The 25675-nt window shown below is 34.1% G+C and overlaps 2 protein-coding genes across 2 annotated transcripts; both read left to right on the top strand.

The window, feature by feature from the left end:
• The first annotated feature begins 396 nt into the window (after positions 1-396).
• Positions 397-2855, top strand: LOC115885690 (zinc finger BED domain-containing protein 1-like). Its single transcript, XM_030904675.1, has 2 exons — positions 397-2613; positions 2667-2855. The coding sequence occupies exons 1-2, from the start codon at positions 2095-2097 to the stop codon at positions 2853-2855; spliced, it is 708 nt and encodes a 235-aa protein (XP_030760535.1). The 5' UTR covers positions 397-2094.
• A 21291-nt stretch (positions 2856-24146) lies between these two features.
• Positions 24147-24659, top strand: LOC115885689. The gene has a single exon (XM_030904673.1). The coding sequence runs from the start codon at positions 24147-24149 to the stop codon at positions 24657-24659; it is 513 nt and encodes a 170-aa protein (XP_030760533.1).
• The last annotated feature ends 1016 nt before the right edge of the window (positions 24660-25675 follow it).

Genomic DNA, 25675 nt, shown 5'->3' with positions numbered 1-25675 from the left:
TTCATATAGGCCTCATCACAATTTGAACCACTGATTTACAAAACACCTTGAAAAGCACACATTACTTTGAATGCCTTTCTGAATGAATAAATGTTGAGAATTATTGTCTCTTAGCGCCACTTTCCGAACTACTTTCAATCTAAGAAAATACATGTTTCACTCAACAATTTTAAATACGTATTTTGTTTTTTCGCTATTTTTTCTATGTATTTCGACAATTCCATCGACAGCACAACCGTCGCGTCGGCCAAGAGACCCGCGCATCACTGGTAACTAGAGATCGAGAACTATCGATAGTCTATCGATAATTATCGACAGTTTTGACTATCGAAATTCATCGATAGTTTTTATCATACTATCGATAGTTTCGATAGTTTCACGTGGGTGGTTATAATATTTAAAATTTTTAAACTAAATTAAATTTTCTTTCATCTCTGACTTTATATCTGTTTATACTTCTTATCTTACTTCTTTTTAGTTCGGTTCGGGTACGAACCGAACTAAAAAGAAGTAAGAACCAAGAACCTAACCTAACTCTGTCTTGTAGTCTTGTCTCAGTTCCTTATGTGGTTCCTCAGTTCATTCTCAATTCTCAGTTCTCGTGTCTCTTGAATGATCTGTGTCTTCTCTTGTCTTCTCTATTCTTTTGTGCCTTTTGTGGTGTAAAGTAATTTAAAAAAAAATGAATAAGTTTGTTAAAATATTGCATAAAGAGGTAAAAGAAGGTAAGTACTTCTTGCCAGGGTATTTTTACATTTCAAGAGACATACATTATTATTGTTTTTTAGTTTCCCCTACAACCTCCTCAAGATCTCGTTCTCCCGTTCATAGGATTACATCAAACGAAAATTATGAAATGGATTCGGGTCTAGATAACGATGGGACTCTGAATTATGATAATTCTCAGAATAGTCTGAATCAAAGTAGTTCAGGCAGTTTTCTCAGTTTGGTAGATGATGATTCTGTTACTGTTAAGAAAAGACAATCCAGAAATAAATTTTCGTTTGTTTGGAACTACTTTAAAAAATCCAAAGATAACACCTTTGCTAAATGCAACACATGTGGTCGTGAATATAAAACGAGTGGAAACACCACAAATTTACGAGATCATCTACAAAGATTTCACCCTGCAATAATAACACGCGGTCAAACACCAAATTCAGGGTCATGTACAACAAGTTCGAGTTCTCAAAGTTCGGCTCGGTCCAATGTTCGATTCGAAAAGAGAATTAGACAAGGCTTTAATCACAATGATTTGCACAGATTTTCAGCCATTTTCCATTGTAGATGACAAGGGATTTGTACAGTTTGTGGAACTGTTAGATCCTAGGTATAAATTACCAAGTACATACACTTTGTCTAATAAGTTATTAAAGGAAATGTATTTAGAGGCTTACACAAAATTAAAAACCGAGCTGGAGCATGCTCAATTTGTTGCTATAACGAGTGATTCATGGATATCTTGCAATACCGATTCATATTTGACTGTTACTTGCCAATATATATTCGAATGGAAATTAAAAACTGCAGTGCTGTCTACTAAACCACTAGAAAATGGTATTAATCATACCTCAGAAAACCTTTGTAATGCTTTAAGGGATATTTTGGAAGAATGGTAAATTTTTAATAAAGTAACATGTGTGGTTACAGACAATGCTGCTAATATGGTCAAGGCATGTGACTTACTGCAAAAAAAACATATGCCATGTTACGCACATACCATCAATCTGGTTGTGCAAGATAACCTAAAGCATGTAGATGCTATCATTAAAAAAGTTAAAACTATTGTAACTTTTTTCAAACAAAGCACTGTCGCATGCGAAACTCTAAGAAATGAACAAGCTGTTGGTGACCAGACACCACTTAAACTACTACAAGATTATCCAACTCGGTGGAATAGCACCTTATATATGGTTGCCAGAGTTCTTGAAATTGGTGAGCCACTTGGACGGGCATTACTAAAGCTTCGAAAAGCACCACCTCCATTGACATTAGAAGATATTGCCATATTGAAGGATGTAAAGATTCTGTTAGAATGTTTTGAAGATGCGACAAGAAAAATTTCAGGTAGTACCTTAACTCATATACTTTAATATGATTTTTTTAAATTATTTTATTCTTTTTCAAGGAAGTGGCTACGTTACTAGTTCCCTTATAATTCCATTGTCATTTGGAATATTTAATTTTCTAAATTCCATCAAGCCCTCAACGGAGGAAGGAAAAGTGCTTAGCTCTGGGTTAATTGAGTCAGTCAAAACAAGACTGTTTCCATATGAAACACGAACTATCGCCAAAATCAGTACTTTATTGGACCCCCGTTTTAAAAAGGAAGATTTTCGTAATACAGAAAATGCAGAAAGTGCTGCTTTTTTGTTGGAAAAGGAAATGTCAATTATACCAACAGCATCAGTTTTAACAAATAACTCTGTAGAATCCAATGGTGAACCGTTACCTTCGTCTAATATTGAAAATGAAAAGTCGCTTTTCTCATTTTTACAAGAAAGAATTTCAAAAAAGTCAAAATCGGTGACAAAAGACATTATTATAACAAAAAGACAATATTTAGAACGTCCCAATTTAGATCAAAATGCGGATCCGCTATTATTTTGGAAGGTAGCTAAATTTGTTTTAGGTACTTAGCAGGTATTTAAATAATCCTTTTTTAGATGATGGAATGTGAACTGAGTAGGCTGGAGATTTGTGCCTTGAAATATTTTTGCATTCCAGGAAGTAGTGTGGATAGTGAAAGAATGTTTAGCAGTGCCGGACAAGTGGTATCAGAAAGACGAACTAGATTAAAACCTGCAAATATTAACATGCTAACTTTTTTACACAAAAATATGAATTTATTGTGAAACTGAGAAATGTAAAATAAAAAAAGTTATGCTTATGTGATGTCTATATTTTAAAAAATTGAAACTATCGAAAATTATCGATAACTATCGAAGGGTACTTTCCAACTATCGATAATTATCGATGGTGCCGACTATCGATAGTTCTCGACCTCTACTGGTAACTGCTCCTTTGTCGCGCCGCCGTGTGGAGCTTGCGTCATGCGAGGTTGCCGTAGTTTCAACAATTTCAAATTCAAGACACTCGAAGCAATCAAATTCATATAAAATTTTAAAAATAAAACAGAAAAACATGAAAGGAAACAAACAAAACACAAATGAATTGGTTATTGATAAGGTCACAAAAAAGAAATTTCTAAAGTGTTTATCGTAATTGAGAATTCAATACATCGAAAACAGCCCGACGAATAATCAATTCATTTTTGTTTTGTTTGTTTCCTTTCATGTTTCTCTGTTTTGTTTTTAAAATTTAATATGAATTTGATTGCTTCGAATGTCTTGAATTTGAAATTGTTGTAACTACGGCAACGTTGCTTAACATCGTCGTCTGACGCAAGCCCGCCACCACGGCGCGGCGACCGGCGACTCAAAGGACCAGTTCACACGCGGCGCTCTTGGCTGACGGTTAGGCTGCCAATGGAATTGTCAAAATACATCGAAAAAATAGCGAAAAAACAAAATACCTATTTAAAATTATTGAGTGAAACATGTATTTTCTTAGATTGAAAGTAGTTCGTAAAGTGGCGAGAAGAGACTCTCAACATTTATTCATTCAGAAAGGTATTCAAAGTAATGTGCGCTTTTCAAGGTGTTTTGTAAAACAGTGGTTCAAATAAAACAGAGAAACATGAAAGAAAACAAACAAAACAAAAATGAATCGATTATTCGTTGGGCTGTTTTCTAAATTTCTTGAATTGACGATAAACTAAATTACGATAAACATTTTAGGAATATCTTTTTTGTGACCTGATTGTGAATAATATGAATCATTTTATTAAATTTATTCCAAAATAAAGTTATTTTGCAGCATAACAAAGATTTTCGTAAACGTTATAAACATGTTAATTTTCGGTGGTTTTTGTTAAGTTTTCATTGAAAGGGTAAGTACTAAAAATAATTAATGTGTTTTTTTTCTATAATTATTAATAATGAGCACTGATAAAAGATTAAATTTAACATTCCTAATTTTTTGAGTAGAAATTTGTCTATGAATTTATAAATGTAGAACTATGTTCCGCCGAACTATGTAGAATGTCGATAACATAGGAGGTTGCAACACTGCAAGGTTTAGATACACCGTAGGGAAATCTCAGGTGAATAAACAAGTGGCACTAAAAAGTTTTTTCAAATTTCCCTGAAAATGTCAAGAAAAATTTTAAATTTTCAACATTTTTTTTTCGCAAAAAAAACCTCATAGGCGTGTTTCTGGGATTGAACTATACTACCAGTTAAAATATTTGCACTTATTTCTGGGACACCCTGTATATATAGTACATAGTCGGTATAGTGATTATTTTGTTACTGAATATTACAATGACTAATTTTTTTGATGGTAAGTACTATTTATATATACTATAAAAAATATTTAAAATAATTAGTTAGGCCCAAAATGATTATTCAAAAATGTCTCTAAAAATTGTACCAATATACTAGTAGTTTAATTTTAATAAGTGTTTTCTCAAAAAGACCCAAAATGACCCTTCCAAATTTTTCAAATTATGTTTTTATAAAGTCTGTACTTGATGACACTAAGCAACTTTTTTTGCGCCGCTTTGCGCAAGTATATGATTTTTTAAATTTTAGGCACCTTCCCTACAATCAAAAATATCGATCTCCTTGATATATGGATTTCCAGCGAAAAATCTCAAGTGGAAGAGAAGATCTTTCAGAGTCTTTTGACTTATTTTAAAACAGATGGTCTTGAAAGTGAAGTTGTTAAAAGGCTTCATGATATTGCACACTTTTTTTGCTTTAAAATAGACCAAAAGTGGCAAAAACCTCAAAGAAAGTGTGATCCGTTCCTGACAGACCGCAAATTATGGCTGCAAAATGAAATTGCCCTCCTAGATTCTTTAAAAACTTATACATCTTTGGAGACTTTAGACGAATACGAGACAGATCCAGGTTGTAGTCGTGGTCGCCCTTCGAAGCCGTTTGAAGAATGCAGTTTAAAAACTAAACGAAGACGAGTAGAAAATTTGGTAGGTTCTCATAGTTTTCAGGAACTGTCTTTTGCAGCTCAAGAGTCTGCGCGTATTATAAAGTTACAAGAACACCATAAGCCTGAACAGGAACAATCATTATCACCAGAACAAACACTGGCTTTGTATTTAGACTTAGATTTATCACAAAGAAAATATTGTATTTTAAGGTCAGTAGTTAACGCATTGCATACAACCTGTTTTCCTAGTTTTTATGCAGTAAAAAACAGAAGTGTCTAGCCCTAGCAGTCAACTTTTAAGCTTGACCAGTCAGGTTGGTTAGCGTGGTTATTTGAAGGGTGTTAATTCATTTGTGTTTGTCAAAAACTCTAACGTGATTGGTCGGGCATAATAGTTGCCTGCTAGGGCTAGACACAAGTGTAAAAAACTGTCGAAATGACTGATAAATTTAAATATGAAGAAAAAAATATTAGTATAAATTACAATATGATTTTAACAATGCTGGATGGAAGCACAGTTAATACCCTTTCAGAAACAAATAGTACTCAACATTGTTTTATCTGCGGTGCAAGCCCTAAGGAGGTGAATACAGAACGGGTTGCTCAAAAACCGATCAGGTATGAAAATTTAAGATTTGGACTTTCATCTCTTCATTTGTGGATTCGGTGCTTTGAATGTCTATTACATATTGCTTATCGACTACCATTCCAAACCTGGCAAGTAAGAACACCGGAAAATAAAGTAAAATTGGGAGAGCGTAAATATCAAGAATTGAGAGATTTGAGGATAAGTTTAAAAAGCCATGTAGACAACCTACTGTCTTGTGCAAATCTAACTGTTATTCAAATCAATTACCTTCTCCCGGGCCATACATACATGCTTGTAGACAGCATGCACTCTGTAATTGAAAAAGGTGTCCAAGCATATTATTTGGGCCTCTACCCAATAGGTCACAGTTTTTGAAATTGCTACCTTTAGCAAGGCTGACAGTAATAAGATAGTAGTTAAATACTCTACGGCCTCTGTTGGCAATTAAGAAACAATAGCTATAGTCGGAAAATAAAAAAAAATCACCGAATCTCTACAAGGAACCTCTTCCAATTTCGAAACCGAAGTTCCAGGATCTGACAAAACTTTGCAATGTGAATGTTATACCTGCTTAACACCATAATGGATATCTAAATTTTTTACATACAAGTAAGATGCCTTACCAGAGACTGATGAAGAAGACCATGAGTCATTATGAATAGACTAGATAAAAATGTATGCCTAATTCTATTTGTGTCTTTTTAGGGTGTATATGTTAGTGATTCTAGTTTAGGCTACAGGATTACTAATACTGAGTACAAAATAATGATAATTAATATTTTTGTATAAGCTACACTTTTTTTGCTATTTTATTGTAATGTAGTTGCTTTGTAAAATAGGATATTTTTTGTTTTCTGTTGTTTTTGTTTGAGCATTTTTTAAATAAAGAAGTGTAATACTAATTTTCTAGCTAGTATTATTTTGCTTAAAATTCAGAGTATCATTTTCTATCCAATAAAGTAGAAATATACTGAATTTGCCATTTAAAAATCAAAAGTTATAGTAATTTCCGATGAATCAGGAAGTCCGGCGACGAAGACTATCTCAACTAAATAATTTACCCGGTTCCCAACTACGTGCAGAGGCGGAAATATTTCATGATTCTGATACTTTTTAAATATTTTCCCCTAGATCTACATCACGTACGCCCGAGGCTACGCCAGTTAGGATCCCTAAATCAGCAAATTAATATTACGAATATAGCTCAGAAGACGATTTGCCGTTGGCTGAAATAAGATCGCGAATGAAAAAACAAGAGCGCCAAGAGTTGACCCATAAAAAGACATTATAAATGGGAAAATCGAGACCTTCAGCTACCCAACATAGAAATACCTCTTGTTCAAAACGTTTCAAATAATAATTTAACAGTAGAGCTCTTTAAGTTTTTTTGGGGTGAAGAAATAATAAACATGATTTTAGAATTTTCCAGTCGGTACGCAAATCAACACCAAAGAGGAAATATTTATTTTTTGCTATTTTATTGGTCAGTGGATATGTTCATGTTCCCCGTCGCAGGATGTTTTGGAAGAATATAGCAGATGCCCATAATAATTTAGTTTCAAATGCCCTTTTCTGAGATCGATTTGAATATATTTTTGCTAATTTACATTGCTGTGATAACGCTTCTTTAGATAAATCAGATAGATTTACAAAACTGAGGCTGTTGATAAGAAAAATGAATTAATCTTTCCAAAAATTTGCTGGTACCATATGGTACCATATTTTGGCGTCACGGAGCCAAGCAATTTTTTCCAGGCAAAACCATTCTTTATAACTACAAGTTTTGGACCGGTGCAATTGATTCAGGATACGTCGTATGGACTGAACCATATCAAGGCGCCAAGAACGAAATAGAAAATCAATACAGAAAGTTTGGGCTAGGCCATCAGTAATTCTGCAATATGCGGAGGTCCTTTCCCTAAATATTATCGTAACATTAGTTACAATTTCATAAAACAAGACGCAAGTAAATATTTTCATCGCATCTAGAATTAAAATAGGTTAGCGAAGAAGGAAAAGCATCGTATGTCTCCATTATACGATAAAACTACAGACAAAAATTACACGTATCATTGTAATTTTGAAGTAGAAGTCAGGGATGCAACTGTAGTAATGGAGACAGACTCAATTCAAGGAGACAAGGTTCCAAATAGCAGTGGAAGTGAAAGTGATGAATGCAAAAATTCGGACAGTCCATTATTCGGAGATGACGATCTTTTGAACGAATACAGTAATCAAGTAAATAAATAAGATCACTGAATTTCAATCGTTTCTTGAGAAAGAGGCAATTGGAAGAACAGAAAATGTATTTGTTTGGTGGAAAAAACACGAAAACACCTACCCAAATTTAGCCAAAGTGGCAAAATATTATTTATGTATACCAGCCACCTCAGTAGCTAGTGAAAGATATTTTTCGGCTACAGAGCGACACATAACAAAATCTCGCAATAGACTGAAACCGTCCACAACAGTACCTTGCTATTTGTAAACGCCAACAGAACCAAGTATTTTCTGCAGCAATGGACAAAATACGTATATCTTGTTTATTCCTTATTATTCTTAGTCCTTTTTACTTTTTACACTTTTTGGTTTCTGTTTTTAAAAATCCTGTTGTGTTATTAGTCGTTATTATGACAAGAAGCTTTAAGACACTCTCCAATTTTCATTGAAAATGATATTGGTCGAGGATACCAAGAAGTAGATCATAGTGTATTATCTTCAGTTGACATGCAAATAATAATACCAGTTAAAGACCAGGAAGAAAAAACAATGATTGATAATCCTATCGTAACACAGGTTCCAGAAAATACGGGTGGTGATATTTGGCCTATTCAAAGGCATAACGGAGACATATCATAGGTAATAAAACGTATGACTTCTCGTTTGTGTAAAAAAAAATATTATTTTATTTGCAAACCATCTCAAAAAATATAAGTCGGGAAATAGTTACAAGAAAATAATTAAACAAAGGGTAATTAATACGGGAAGACAAGTATTTCACAATGTTATCGAAAATTATTAAAAAAATATTGCAATCTCTAATGTGATCTAATAATAATGATAACTCTAATAATGATTTTCTTTTGCGATCTAAGTGATCTGTTGCTTATTTTTTTGTGTGTATTGTTGTTTTTTATTTGATTTTATTTTATTTGTATGTCTTTACTTTTAAAGATCTCGGTATGTCACACACAAACCAGCCTTGTGCAGGTTTCTGTGGCCACCTGTGTTTTATTGTTGAAAAAATGTCAGTTTTGTGGAAAATAAAAAAAAATGTATTTTATTTTTATTTGTATATTTTTCAATAAAACACTCTTATTATTATTATTATTATTTCAGTGTGAGAAAGAATGTTGAACAACCAAATTCATCAGACAATGATTTTGTAATGGAAGAGAAAGAAAACAATAATTTGTCTTTGAATCAGGATGTATTGACAACTGTGGAAAATGATGCCGATGAAGACCAGACCGAAACGGAAACAAAAAAGAATATTTCCCCAGGTAGGAGGAGATATCGGCCTCAAAGTTGGAAAGTCCAAGACGCAAAGAAGAAAAGAACTTTAGAGCAGCAGTATACATCTTATTCGACAAAAAAGGTAAAAGCTAGGGAAATGAAAGAGAGCTGTGAAAAGAAAAAATGTAGAATGTTATGTTATACGAAGATATCGCAAGAAGAAAGAAGAGTCATTTTTCAAAAATTTTGGAAATTTGGTGATCACAATAGGCATATGGACTTTTTGGCCAACCATGTAAGAAAGGAAGCTAAGAAAGCAGAAACTTTACAATGACTTATTACTTTTCAATAGGAGAATGCATTGTAACGAAGTTACTATTTTTTTTATATATATTTAATTTTCTTTTTCAATTTTTCAGCCGATTACGAATTTTCTTTATTTAATTTATCTTTCTACTCTTCCGTACATTAGAAAAATTTGATTCTTTTTCGAGAAAATAGTACTTTTTAAATGAAATTTTATTTGTTGGATTAATGTACGGACCGAACTCATTAATTAGCCTAAAAAGCGCTAATTAATTAATTAAACGCATTCCACGCGCTCGATGCAGCCCGCTTGGTACCGCTGGTACTAGATCGGGTATCGAGACGCGCACACCGCTCGAGGCAGGCCGCCACCACGACGGTTCTCAACCGTAGGGAAGGACTGGGGAAAATAAGAAGCGACGCGCCAGCTATAGGAAGTCAGTTCCTGACCCAGCCACCAACCGAGAAGAAGCCATCGGAGTTCCTACACCACCACCACCGACAGCACCAGCACCAGCTCCAGCACCAGCACCAGCACCAGCAGCAACAGTGACCGCAGTCCGCCAAGCAGAAGCCAGCCCTGAGACACCGCCGCCGCCTAGCAGTTGGAAAGCATGCCGTCCTCCGTCGTTTCTAATCCGCCGTCGCTCCGAAACCGCCCGCAAGGTAACCTTCAGGATTAGTATGGTATAGTATTGAGTATCGAGAATTTGTTGTTTATTTGGTTTTTATTTTTTTTTTCTTTTCAGAAAGGAATCCTGTACCGTGGCTAGGTCTAAATAGTTTAGAATAAATTCAAAAAGTAAAAAAAAATATTTTAAATATCAATAGCAAATCTGTAAAATCAAATACGCTTGAGTTATCAATAGGGACTTGGAAAAGCAAGTAAACTGTGAGTGTGATAAATCCCGGCAGTTTGCTTTAAACTCTAAATTCCTTATTGGTCATTTAATTAAAAAAAAATCATTAGGTCAGGTCTTAATGGTAAAATAAGTAAGTTGTGAGTGTGATAAATCCCGGCAAGTTGCTTCGAATTCCAGGTTCTTCATTGACTGCTTAGATAAACTATCTTTAGTTTAATTCTTTTTCCGAAAACCATCCGCAGTAAATCATTCTGTCAGTTCTCTTAATAAATAACCGTTATATCTCTAGTGAAGATTAGGAAACGTGGGAAAGTTGTGAGTGTGATACATCCCGGCAGGTTTCTTACACACCCCTTCACTATAGATACACTTGCTGAACTCTTACAGTTTTCCGCATTTCCTTTCAGTCGAAATTTATTTTTTTTTCTTTTCGTTATCATATTTAGACTTTAGCCCCGCCGTACTTTGTTTAATTTTAAATAAATAATTTTTGGAGTATTTTCTTATTCTCCCCGACATACCTTCAATTTAAATAAATAATTATTAGAACACTTTCTTGTTAACTCCGAAACACTTTTAATTTAATTAAATAATTATTACAACATTTTCTTCTTGGCACACCCGTATTTATTTTAATATTTTGATTAAAACCTTTAATAGAATATTTTAAATTCTTTTCACTAACACTCTCAAGTAAATTTTGTTTTCTTTTCTCTTTCTGAATTTATTGACAAGTTCTAACATTATTTTTTTTATTTAAGAATAAATAATTTTTTTTTATTAACTTGGGAGTGCCGTCCTTCCCCTAACAGTCTGTAGTGTTTATTAATATTCTTTTCTGTGTAGATTTGTTCCAATCCGGTGACGAGACTCTACGCATCGGAGCCAATTTGAGCGCTAGGTGTCGCAACTAACCACCTACACATCGCCGTGCCTTCCGCCTTTTGAAAGAAGAAGGACTTTTGCATTTAAAATAAAGCTTTGACTTGTAAATAATTTTGGAAAACACGACCTGCCCTTTATTTTACAACTGTTGATTAGAGTTTAATTTATTTTCCCCACCTCTGAGCTAAAAGAACTGTAACACTGCCATACTTCTCCACTGTTTAAAAGCTACCCGAATCGGCACTAGTGGGCCTCTAACCACTTATTAACTAGAGGTGGCGCCCGAAATCTTCTAAGCAACAATACAAGAAACTTAAGCGTCAGTAACACAGCTCAGGAAGAAGCAAACGTTAGAAATTTGGGTGTCCGAGAACAGGGACGTTGCAAATTAGGCATCCGAGAGCTATCGTTACAGCATGATTGAAGTGTGCAAAACATTTTTTTAATACTCTCAATATAACCAATATCTGGATAAGAACTGTCATGTCTAAGCTAGATAAAAATCAAATTGGATTCCAGATAACAGAGGTAGAGTTACTTGCAACGATCCTAACGTAGAAAAGAGCAGAAAATCCATAGGAGAGCACTTTGTCTTCGATGTGATCCTCATGATTCTCTTCCTCTTGACTTTCGATTCCAGATGACGACGCAGAAGGTACATAGTCTTCATCACCATTGAACTCCCCATCATCACTAAAGGGGTCGTGTTCTGACTCTTCAGCCTCCACTTCTTCGTACCACTTTAGCAACCTTGCTTCTTCCCTTGGATCCATTCCTAATCAAATCAAATACTATATTTTTGATATACAGATTTAAAGACATTTCGATTCTACGTATTAACTATATTACCTCTATTTTTTCATGCTTAGGCTCAATCTTTTCTATAACTACTTTTTTAATTAAACTACCAAAACATCTAAGGAAAAAATCTGTATGCCCAAAAGCTTTCAGGAAAGTATTCTTTTTTCATATGAAAAATTACTAATTTTATAATAATTTTAACATGCTATTGATCTACGAAAGTATTAAGTTATTCTAAAAATCAATTGCTTAAACAATTAGTCAACTTACCTATTTGCATCCGCCTAAACACATATAAATACACTAATAATTAGATCTCAAATCTAACGTTCGCTCCAAACACAATAAAACCAAGAACGGTAACGACCAGAATTAATCTGCGCCGGCAACTTTTAAACTACGCATTGTATTGGCCAAGTCAGTCACCTGATTTAAACCCCCCACGCGGTCCAAGTGAGAACAACGCAGAAAATTACTGCGCTTAATATGACACTTTAAAGATACACCATACTAATTCGACGTCTTCAAACGTTGTGGCTCCAGTTAGAAACTTTCTTTTAGGACGTCTATGGACGTCATAAATTTGAAGTGTCACATCACGCACACTGACAAAGACATCCATAGACGTCGGTGTCCGTGAACGTGTATATTGTGTGTATATTAAAACCTTTTTAGAATACTTTAATTTTTCCCTCTACGCTTTTTACAGTGTCACATTTTCTTGAATGGATTATTCTAGCTCATCTGCGTCTTCAGATGAAGAATATTTAGAAGTAGTTAGATATTTGGAACGACCAAGACGTTATCGTGAAAGGGACAATCAATATGTGAAATATAGTGAATCTGAGTTTCGGAATAGATTTTGTTTAACACAAGAAAGTGTAAGGTTCTTGATAGAGATTATAGGAGATAATATACAGAAAATTAGCACTAGGAGGAATTCATTGTCAGTAACAGAGCAGGTTTTAATAACTCTTCGTTTCTACGCAACAGGTTTGTATGTTATTTATATTGTGTGTTCTTATATATCTTTTACAGAATATTTTTGCTTACTGTTATTAATTGGTTTATCATGTAACTAGTTGTTTTTATTTGTTATAGGATCTTTCCAAATTTTAATTGGTGATGACTGCAATATCCATAAAACTACTCTATGTAGAGTTATAAAAAAAGTAACTAAAGAGATTGCGAGACTTGTACCACAATTTATCCAAATGCCTCAAACCGAAAATGAAATTAGACTTGTAAAAAGCTGGCTTTTACAATATAAGGAGATTTCCTAACATGATTGGCTGATCACCTGGAGGAGAAAATGCAAAAATCTTTCGCAATAGAAAAGGGTATTTCTCAATAAATGCCCAAGCTGTATGCGATTCGAAGTTGATGATAAGGGACATTGTTTGTCGATGGCCTGGATCAACACATGATAACACAATGTTTAATCCTTCCTTACATTGTGCCTCATTGGAAGCTGGGGAATATCAAGGTGGATATTTATTAGGTGACAGTGCTTATAGCTGTAAAGAATATTTAGTAACACCCCTTTTAAATCCAAACACTGTAGCTGAGACTGACTATAATGCAGCTCATATTCAAACCAGAAATTGCATAGAGCGCATATTTGGAGTTTGGAAAAGAAGGTTTGCTTGTCTTTCTCTAGGCCTTCGAACTAAATTGGAGACCAGTTTGCTAGTGATTGTGGCAAGGTTCAAGAACTTAAAATTTCCAAGAAAAATCATATTATTTATTTATATATTATAATTTTATTATTTCTTCAAAAAAAAACAGCGTATAGACATTATTTACAATTTTATTGTTGTTATTTCTTTAACAGATCTTCTTTTAATTTTGATTCAATTTTTAAATCTTCTTGCAAAATTTGTATTTCCAGAGTTCAATTTGAAATGTTCTAGTTCAATGTTTTTAATTTCTATTTCTTTATTTTTAATTATTTCTTCTAAATTTAAAATATTTTTTTTGATACTTTGGCGTCGGATTCGTCTTTTAAATTTTTTCAGTCAACTAAACGATTTGTCAGTCTATTTAAATGCCTTTCTTTTTTCTCAGACATGCTTCCGGCCAAAATATATTTTTTTTCTGGATGTTGGTGTAACCTCATGTATGTCACATTTGCTTCAGCTTTGGATGGGGTCGGTTGTAGCTTGGAAGTACCACGAACGTCAAGATTTATATTGTTGCGGACCCGTGCCGTGTGAACTCAGCCTTAGGCTTGGCCACTCGCCTATGACTCATACGCCCAGCGATGCCGACATTCTAAGAACGAATAAGAATTGATTAGTCAAATCTGGATTGTCTGTTTCTCTCCTATATAAGCAGACGCCGGGACCTAAGGAAGATAGAGATAAATAACCGATCGACGCGTACAGTTACAATCGCCGCGCTAATTCAAAAGAAATTTCTGTTAGATAAATAATTAGATAAATTGTAAATAAGTTATAAATAGTTCTTTAAGTCTTTTTATCGTTATTGTTTTTGTTAATTAGTGTTAAATAAATAGTGTTTAAATAAATTGTGACTTTCTATCCACACGGAACCGACGAAAAACGTAACAATTGGTGTCAGGTGTGGGGTGTGTGATAGACTAGAAAAATAAAAAGACTAACAATGGCTCCGAAGAAATTGTTGAAAGACTTGAAAGTGTCCGAATTAAAATGCATACTGGAAGAGAGGGAATGCGAGACAGATGGAAAGAAAAGCATTCTGCAAGCCAGACTGAGAGACGTTTTGATTGAGGAAGGTGAGGATCCTGACACCTTTTGCTTTGAGTTGGAAGGTGACCTTGACTCGTGCCTACAAAAATTAGAAGATAAAATGACGGAAAATTCTCAAAAATTGGAAAACAATTTGAATAGTAAAATAATTGACTTGGAAGTTAATTTAGAAGATAAGATCATCGAAAATTCTAAAGATATACAGGCCAGCTTTAATAATAAAATACAGGAATTAGAAGAAAAGATAACAGATACACTGTCAGACGGGGATTTTACAACCGCCTAGGCTTCTGTCTAGCACAAGAAGGTGGTCTTTTTGAACATTTGTTATAACTTTTTATTATTTAGAGTAATATTTTAGTATTTTTCGGGTTTAGAAAATTCATTTATTTTTAATTTTGGCTTGTAAACACACTCAAATAATAAATATTTAAGTATTTTTATTTTAAATGTTACCTTAAGTGAAGGTAAACACTTAAAATGAAAATAATAAATACTCGGCACTCCTCGCGTAGTATTCTTATTGTCACGACCGACCCGTCCAAGCACAACTGCAACTGCGTACTGCCTGACCAGCCGACTAGCCGGCAGTGAATTTCTAGCACGAACGCAAATCGCGTAAAGGTAAATTCGTCCGGCAACTTGCTATGTTACTAGTAGCCTGGTCTTCTCTGTATATGTTTGAGGTATTGATGTTTGTCAGGAATAATTTTGAAAAATGTTCTCTAAATAAGCAGTTTCATGATTATTCAACTCGACGCCGCAGTGACCTGATATATCCGATACATTCTTTAACAACAGTGGAAAGTAATGTGTATTATGTTGGTGTAAAATTGTACAATGGCTTGCCTCTTAGAATTAGGCAAATATCCGAACCAAAGATATTTAAAAACAAATTGAGGAATTTTCGGGTTGACGAAGTTTTTTATAGTCTGGAGGATGGTATTCCTCTTACTATGGCTTATAGTAGAGACATTTAAATTTATCGCAACAATTTCCTTTATATATATTATGTATTTTTAATATGAATATTGTTATAAAAATTTAAGTATTAGATATTATACGTACTGGTTTTGTAGACTTAATCTATACATGTAAAACATGTCTTAAGAATTTAATAAATAAATTATTTATTTATTTTTATTTACATTATCAAGGGTCCGAAGAACAATTGAAAATACTTTTGGAATCCTTGTATAAAGATGGAGAAGATTACAAAGCCCTATTATTGCAACTAGTGAAGGCTTGTGTAGCCCGCGTTCAAAAAGAGGAGGAAGATATCCCTATTAGTGAAAGGCGGTACTGCCCTACAGGTTTTGTGGATTGGGAAAACACGCATGGGGAAATCCACGAAAGTAATTGGCGTAAAAAGCAACATGGCCAACGATACGTCAGATTCCAGCCGTGCGACCAAAAAGTTAGAGAAAATGTGTAATCACTGTAATAAAAAAGTTGAAAACGATGTAAAATATATAAAGTGCACGCGGTAGATAATATTTATATTAAATTTCTTAATTTCGATATCCATCTTTGATTTTATCAAATCGGTAACAGTTGTATAGAGGTCACTAGTTGTGTACTATGATATCATGGATTAAAAATGTGTTTTGATTGGTTGATGGTAATCTAGGATTTTCATATGGTAGTGATCAAAAAACACGGGTACAAGCATTTCGAAGCTCGCTTCGAGTTTGGTCAGATGATTCTACGAATTGATATCGAAAAAGAGAATGTTCTTAACAATATTTTCTTCATCTTTCAACGGTCGGAAGACATAACCGGTGAAACACGCACTACTGGGCCAGAGAAAATCCGCACCAAATTGCTCTAGTTGAGCGGCAGGGTTATATAACTCTCAGTGTATGGTGTGGAATATGGCGAAACAGGATTTTTGGACCATTATTTTACCAAGGGGCGCTGAATGGACAACGATATTTGAATTTCCTGGAAGGTGAAATTAGCAACTTCTTGCAAAATGTAATTTCGGATAGGGTTGCCAATTTAGGATTTTCATATAGTAGTGTTCAAAAAACAGTAAAAAAAACACGAGTACAAGCCTTATAAAATATTACCGGTCATAAGGTTGAGGGACAGAGATTTCGAAGCTCGCTTTGAGTTTTGTCAGACGATGCTCCGAATTGATACCGAAGAAGAGAATGTTCTTAACAACTTCACTTATTTATTTTCTTCACCGACGAATCTTCTTTTTCAACGGTTGGAAGACATAACCGGCGAAACACGCACTACTGGGTTAAAGAAAATCTACACCAAATTGCTCCAGTTGAGCGGCAGGGTTATGAAACTCTTAGTATATGGTGCGGAATATGGCGAAACAGGATTTTTGGACCATTATTTTACCAGGGGGCGCTGAATGGACAACGATATTTGAATTTTTTGGAGGGTGAAATTAATAATTTCTTGCAAAATATACCACAAAATGAAGTCTACGACAATATAGTTTGGCAACAAGATGGGGTTCCGCCACATTCTATACGAGCAGTAACAAATTTTCTTAACACTCTCGCCGCCACGGTAAGTTTGGTTCTCGGGCACCCTGGACCAAACGTTTTAAATTTTAAATTTTCGATAAAAATGTAATTTTTTAGACTAGGAAGGTGTTATTGGATTTTTTTTTAAGTTTTAGTTTATTTTCATGGAGTGTACAAAAATGTTAAATTACTATGTCCTGCGTCACGTGTAACATTTTTGTACACCATCGAAAATAATTTAAACGCGTTCTCTTTTCTTTTCAGATTTGAATAGTTAGACTTATCATGGCTAGAAATGCTAGAAGCTCTTATATATGTATGAGCTTTATAAGAGATATAGATTATAATGCTTATAACCTATACCAAGAAAATTCTGTCCGTCAGGGACGATTGACCACCACAGACTTCAAAATGTCCATTATCAAATCGCTTATTTCAACCCCAGTAGAAAATTCCCCTGCCGGCAATGTTACTCCCAGAACAGGAACAACACGAGCAGGTTCCGTGACATTTCACCACCTCATTCAGCATCCTGAAAAGAAGACAGCCCGATGTATCGAATGCTATAAGAGATATAGCAAAAATGGCGTTGAAAAAAAGAATTGTGCATCCTTAGTGAGATTCCATCCTTAGTGGTATATTTGCGATACTTGTGAAGGCAATCCACATTACTGCAAAACCTGTTTCAATGAAAAACATTCATAAAACAGTTGACGTTTTGCCTTTTCGTATAATATTTTTATATTTTTTCTAGTTTCGTAAAATAATATGTTTTGTTTGGTTTTCAAAATAATCATAAGAATTTATTATAATTATATTATTATAGCAATAAAAAAAACTATGAAAATAATATTATATATCTGTTTATATCATTATACTCATATACTCATTTCGCTTAGGACCTAACTTACTAAGAATCGTCACAGGCCAAAGTTTTATGTGTTGAGATCTAGCTCTGCGCCACGCGAACCGATTCCCCATATAAATTCAACGGTAGGTGTAACACACATGTTACACCTCAGCCGATAGTGAAGAGGTGTGGGTGTACATTAATGTTACACTTTATTTCCAACAAAGGTGTACATTTTTGTTACACTGGCGGTGAGAGTGAACTAGCGCAAAGTATACTAAACTATATATTTCTTAAATAAGCAAAAATTATTATTATTAGCTAAAATATGTAGGGGTTTCCATTTAAAAAAATCAAGATGGCGTCGTATCTATCAAAATTGACGTTTTAAAAAAAAATCAGATAATAAATCGGCATCCTCACGAAAAATTATATTAAAATATCTTTTTACTATCTTAAAATAGGAAACAGGAAAATTTTAAATTGGGTGAGACACTTAAAATAATGTCACTGTACAGAGTTTTTTTGCAAGGATACTATCTGAACGTGCTCCACAAAATGTATTGGCAAGTATTTATAACTAAATTAATAATAATCTTTATTTCTCAAGTCATACAAAATTTTTATAATCTTTATGTCAATGTAAAATATGACGCTGGATCTTATTTAGAACACTTGGGTAAATGTAGGGATCAGTGGCTATGAAATTCTAATAGGCATTGTATGTCGTCCACCTTCTCAAAATTTAAATGAATGTATAACAGCACTTTATAACCATTAACCATATTAACCATTTAACCATTTTGACTTCTCTCTTAACTAGATATGCAAACATAGTTGTCGTTGGTGATGTTAATGTAAATTTATTAAATTACAATAATTTACTTACCTTGTGCTTTAAAATATTTTCGGCTTTAGCCATCTAGTTACAACTCTAACAAGACTTATAAATACTACATCTACTTTATTAGATCCTATATTCGCTACTACATCATCCTCGCTTTCAGACTGTCAGACGTTTTCTGCTTGTAACGAAGTTTTTAGTATTGAAAATACTTCTGGCCGCGTTTATATGGGACCCATCTTTGAAAAACCGACATGCTAGAGCCGCATGGGTTCGATAACCTGCCTGTCAATACGTCGATAGTTTAGCCGGCGTTATAGGAATATGGAATAGTGCAAGGTCGTTCGAAGGCCGAAATGAGGTAGAGGTCGTAAATAAAATGATCCATAATGTTAAATACGCTTCGAAGTGTTAAAAGTGTTGAAAATTGATTAAAATCTGTTAGGTTTAAGATATTGGTGAGTACTTTTTGAGTTTTAAGTCAAGTATGTAGGTGAGAGAAATATTATGTGATTTATTCGATTGTATAAGCCGTGAAGCTAAGGGTTCATGAATATTTCATTTTATTTTGTTCGTAACTGTGAGTCTTGTAAGCTCACACTGTATTCGTAAACAATAAGGTATTATCCTTATTATGGTACTTACGCTTAATTTTATATGTATGTATATAATTTTGTATTCTCTGTTTAATGTATTTGTACACAATTTTTTTATATATTTCTTAATTATCATATTATTTAACAGTATCAAAAGTAATGTTGCCTCCCATTGTTATACAGGGCGGTAAAGTTTCTTCAGGAAAATCAGTTTTTTTTTATAATAACACTGATACTATTTTAAATATCTTTATAAAATTTAGTACACGTCTTCAATGTATCAAGATGTATTTTTTCATATAAAAACAGTTCTGTAATTTTTATTTCAGTTGCGTCCTTACGGGATTGGGTTAGTTAATTAAATTTGATTTCTTGAGTTTCTTAAGAGTTTAATAGCGAAGTGCTTTAGACTTTAAATCGATACATATGATAATATTCTTTTTTCTCCGAAATTATGGAATTGTCTAGTTGTAAAATTTATTGATTTTAGTATACTTTAGTTGTTATTAATATAAGTTAAAAAGACGCTAACTTCCTTATTGCATTTTTTAATTGATTAGCAATTTTTTTGATTTTATCCAGTGTGTAAGCCACCAATGCACATGTCATATTTTGCACCCATACCTCATATTTGTATTTTACCACATTTTAAATTTATATGTATGCATGTATGTTATTTTTGATTGTAATATAATATTTGCTAAACTTTCTATCATGTTTTATGTATTAGTATATCAGTTTTTATATCTCCCTTAATTTTCACATTATTTTACAGTCGACATCAAAAATAATGTTGCCTCTGTACTTTGACGTAATATACGTATAAGTATTTGTTAAAACAATACTCGCCTATTCTATAAACATAATTACTTGAAAAAAAGATACCTATTTGGCGTATTTAGGTATATCCACTAATTTACTTGCACTTCGAAGTAAAATTCATTTTCGAAATACAAGACGTTTTTGAAAATGAAAATGTCTAAGCACCTCTCGTATCCCAACGATCTCATAACTTATCGAAAAGGTAAAGACTAATGGTCGAGTAAATTTTGAACCTATTGAATTATGCTAGAACTGCTTTTTCTTAGTAAATTATGACAGTTAAAACTTAATTTTTTTTTTTAATTTCATTATCTCTTGGATGGTCTATTTAATCATTATCAATTTGTTATTCTCCTTTGTGGCTTTATAAAAATAATATTTTTACATATTTTTACTTTTAAATTATAATTGACAACGACAAATCATAGGCTATGCTAGTCTTTGCAGTATAACTTAATTCAAAATTGGTCGCAAATTTCCTTAATTAACCTAGCATAAGTCGTAATACAGATTATATCAGTGTAGGAGTAATCAGATCGGAAGTCATAAGTTGAATCGGATATAAAATGCAAATATAATATATAAATATAAAATCCAGTAGTTCACGTGATGACTCGAATCAAGTGGTCTGTGGTACCTTTTAAAAAATGCAGTTACCTAACTTATTTAGTTTAAATGGTTCGCGAAACGGTTCATCGTTCAATAACTCAATCTTCGTTAAAAAAAATCTTAAATACTACAGAAGATGAAAAAAAGCTAGAAAACTTAAATTAAACGTCGAACGTTGTCGAGCCTATAGAAATCAAAGAAAATTGCTAAAGTTTTATCAGTAACTACAATCGGTACTTCTTCTTCGACCTTGGAAGATTTTGAAGGACCATCAGAGACAACAGGAAATATAAATCAGGAAGGTAAGTAATAATACCTAATATGAATATGGTTAATAAATATTACCGTGACTTACCACTGGCGTATATACGGATATGGAAAACGTCTCGGAGAGCCAAGATAATAAAAATGATTTTCATAAGAAATAAGAAGTTTCTTATTCGCAGCATTTCAAAAATATTTTATGACAGGCCTCTGGACAGGCACACATGTCAAAGATATTAAAATTGAGGGGCTTAGAATCCTAATCGGGCGTCCATTTGTCGTTCATCGTTCCGTCAAACCAGTAAAATTGAAATATTATCTGTCATTTTTGAAATAAACCAATAAAACTGGTTAAAAACAACAAGAGACGACGCATGACGGATTTATATTTAAACCCATCCATAGCTAACTTAAAAAATATTGAAAACTTTTTTTAGTAAAATAAATAGATTGGTATGGGATGTCATCTGCTTTTCTTGTCATCGTCTGTCTTACCTGAGAAAAAAAAAACAGAGTATACATCGATAATCTAATCAAACTGGTAGTTTCGACCTTTAAACCGATATTAATTATTATTACGTTTACTTTCTTATTTTTCAGAATTAATATTAAAAAATTATAGGTACCTACCGTTAAAATCAGAAATTGTGTTTCAGATTTATATTTAATTAATAAAGTCCAATGCAAGAAACAACATAATGAAACCACCATCACTAAGTGTCAAGATTTTTTTATGGTTATTATTTTAGAAAAATAATAAAAACTTGTTATGACCAAATTTTATTTTTTACATTAGTTTTTATTAATGTAATTTATTTTTGCTGCTTACCGCCACGACCTTACATTGCATGGTTTCTGTAACCAAGAAATAAATATCACAGTTCAGTAGTAAACATTATAAGGGTGACCGTAAAGTATCGAATAAGTTCATTTAAAATTAAGGGGTGTGTAAAAAAATTCTTTTTTCTTCCTTCGACAACCGCTGACTTGTGTCTGGTATTTTCAATACGCCTATGATGGTTGCGCATGTTGCAAAATCTGTGAATTTTTTATTTAATTTTCTTTTTTTATTATTCCGCTGATACAAAGATTGAACAAAGTTAGGAATTTTTTATTTAATTTTTCCTAAATTGAAAAATTTGATTTATTTTTCGAGAAAATATTACTTTTTAAATAAATATTTTAGTTGCGTACGGATCGAACTGATTAATTGGGCTAAAAGCGGTAATTAATGATTGAACGCATTCCACGCGCTCGAAGTTGACCGCTTGGTAGCGATGCTACTAGATCATCAAGGCGTGCACGTCACCACCACGACGGTTTTCAACCTGTGGGAGGGAAGGGAAAAATAAAAAGCGACGCGCAAGCCATTGGAAGTCAGTTCCTGTCCACATCTCCAGCGGAGAAACCACCAGAGTTCCAGCAGTGGCAAGGTCCTCTACACGTCACCGTACTCCCCGCCTGCCGAAGAAGAACATTATTTTGAATTTAAAACCAATTTGCTTTTGCGTACATATTTGGGAAAACACGAGCTTTGTTTATTTTATAGTATATATCAAATAATTATTTGATTTATTTTTCCCACCTCTGAGAACAAGAGCTGTATCACTGCCATATTTCTCCATTGACTAAAAGCTACCTATACTGGCAATAGTAGGCCTCTAACCACTCAAAATAATTAGAGGTGACGCCCCAGAACTCAAAGACAACTAGGCGTCAGTAACGCATCTTAAGAAAGACCGCTACAAATTTGGCGCCCGAGAAGGGATGGAAGAATCGGGAGCTATACGTAGAAGTGAATAGTCGTAGAAGTATACATAGAAGTGAACGGAGGTACAGCAGGAAGAAACAGGGGCCATATAAGAAGTGAAATTAAGTCAGTAAACAATGGTTGGGATTTCGATTGTCTTGTTACTGCTGCTGGAGGTATCATTAGCTGCAGGTAAATCAAGTGCAGGAAGATGACAATTTCAGCATGGTATTTCCCGAAGGCTATGATGAAGTATATCGAGTGCACAGAAGATGTGCCTCTGTGTGAGTACGCAGAATATTATCCGCATGAACACTTAAAAGCAGTGTTAAAGTAGCATCCGTACTACAAACTGTTGTTTGGTGAAGATGAAACTCCGAAAGTTGTAAGTAGGATAGGGGCAGAAGATGATAACACGTGGAAGTTATATTAAAACTATATTTGCAAAAGCTGGACTGAATAGAACAAACACATTTAAATTTAGCATCAATCTGGAAGGTCACTTCAGACAAGCCGTTCGCTTTACAAACTGACGCAAGTGATGCTGGATTAGGTGCTGCCCATTCAACACCACACCGATGGAGATCATATTATTATAATATAACTAAATTTCATCCGGCAACGTGGCCTATATAAGAATACCGATTAAGGTTGTTTACGCGGGTTTTTACAAGTTCTTGGCAATCGGAGGTGTTTTTCCCATAAAAAGGTAAGAAAATTTAAATTTTCAACTTCTGATGTTATATTGAGATACCATTTATTATAAGAAAACTGTTATACTGAAAGGCAAACAATTGATTCAAATTTTATTTAAAGATTAACATGTTTCTTTGAGGTTAGTTCAATATCGACATTAGCCATTAGTTGTTGCCAAACTTAGCAGCCGCATAGTTTGGTTAATATATTCGCATCGGCTAAGAGTACGCAGGGAAAGAGTTGGCACGCGTACTCTTTGCCGGGTGCGAACTCTTTCCCATCATAAATTTTTAAAATTTTATAAATCTTTTTCTTAGGGTTAAATAGCGCGTTTTATTTCAGGTACGAAGATAGAATTGTTCACAATGGGAAAATACATTCGAAAAAACGATAGAAAGTTGGTGTTTAATACAGAAATGTTGGACTCTGCGAAAAAGAGAGTAGCGAAAGGCGAAAGTAAAAGATCTATAAAGTCAAGGCCAAAGTATATCGGAATAAATGAAGCAACTCTTCGGTAGCGGTTGAAAGCCGATTCCATTCCTATATCTCTTGGACGATTCACACCAGTTTTCAACCCTGACATGGAAACAGACTTAGCTAATTACTGCAAAGAACTGGGCAGCAGCTTAACGGTTAAATCCTTGCGTGAGTTAGTCTTTGAACACGCAGAAAGAAACGGTGTTAGCCACAGATTTAGCAAACTTAAGAAAATAGCGGGAAAGGATTGGGTATTTTCATTCTGTAAGCGTTGCAGTTTAAGTGTTCGTGTGCCTGAGAAAACCAACCTTGCAAGAGCTGCTGGTTTCAACAGAGTTCAAGTGAATCGTTTTTTTGATAACCTCAAAAACCTAATTGAAAAGAAACACATCCTACCACATCGCATCTACAATAATATGGACGAGACTTCGATTCTCACTGTACCAAACAAAACTCCAAAAGTCATTGCACCTACTGGCAAAAAGACTGTGGGTAAAATCGTCGCAGCTGAAAGAGGTCAACTTATAACGGCAGTGTGCGCTACGAGTGCTACTGGAAAATACGTCCCTCCTTCCTTAATATTCCCGCACAAAAAAACGAAAGGAAGAACTGATTAATGGCGACCAGTTGGTTCTATTTTGCAGTTTTCGGATTCGGGATTCATTAACTCGGAGCTTTTTCAGTTAGAAATTAAAGTTTTTTCGTTATGTTGATGCTGTCTAAGAATTCCATAACTTTATTAATCTTCGAAATGTTAAAAGGCGCGAAAATATTCTCATAGGTAACAGCATTAAAGAATCTAGACCTATGGGAGGCAACAGGTAAGCATTTAAAAAGAATGTGTCTCATTGACATTAAGTTATTGCATAAGGTGCATTTCGGAGGGGGTTCATTTCTGATAATATATGATTTGGTAAGATATGAGTGTCCTGTGATGGTTCTAACAACTCTGATGATCCAGTTCTATTAATTTTGGACAATCATGCTAGTCACATCTCATTAGCTGCCATTAATAAATGTCGCACTCTGGGAATCAACCTTTTAAGTTTACCACCACATAACAGCCACCGATTGCAGCCGCTTGATAGAGGATTTTTGGACCCCTTAAAACTGCCTATGATCAAGAGTGCGAAAAGTGGCATGTTTCTAATCCCGGTCGAGCAATCACACAATAACAAATACGCGAATTATTTTGCAAAGCATTTTCGAGGGTAGCTTGAATTGAAAAAGCCGCGAATGCTTTTCGATCATGCGGGATTTGGCCCTATGACCCAGAAGTATTTACCCCCGAAGATTATGCACCAGCAACTGTAACCGATACGCCGCTTTCACCATCTGATAACATTAAAAAATGCAGCGACGGAGATGGCATGCCTCTCAACAAACTGATAAGATCTTCAATTCAATTTGACCGCATTCCTCAACCCTCAATTTCTCAACGAGACCTAACAAAGATTTCGAAACCTTCACTTCAAGTTGATCACAATCCTCAACTTTCAACCTCTCAACGCAGCTTAACGGTTTCGAAACCTTCATTTCAAGCCTGGTCGCATTCCTCAACTCTCTACTACCCAACAAGGCTTAGCAACGACATCGACATCTACAAAAGTCATCGTATCACTAGCACTTATAA

Source organism: Sitophilus oryzae, unplaced genomic scaffold (assembly GCF_002938485.1).
Source record: "Sitophilus oryzae breed Bouriz unplaced genomic scaffold, Soryzae_2.0 scaffold_41_pilon_pilon, whole genome shotgun sequence".
NCBI classification, from domain to species: domain Eukaryota; kingdom Metazoa; phylum Arthropoda; class Insecta; order Coleoptera; family Curculionidae; genus Sitophilus; species Sitophilus oryzae.
Note: the sequence above shows the minus strand (reverse complement) of the source record. Positions and strands in the feature narration are given on the sequence as shown.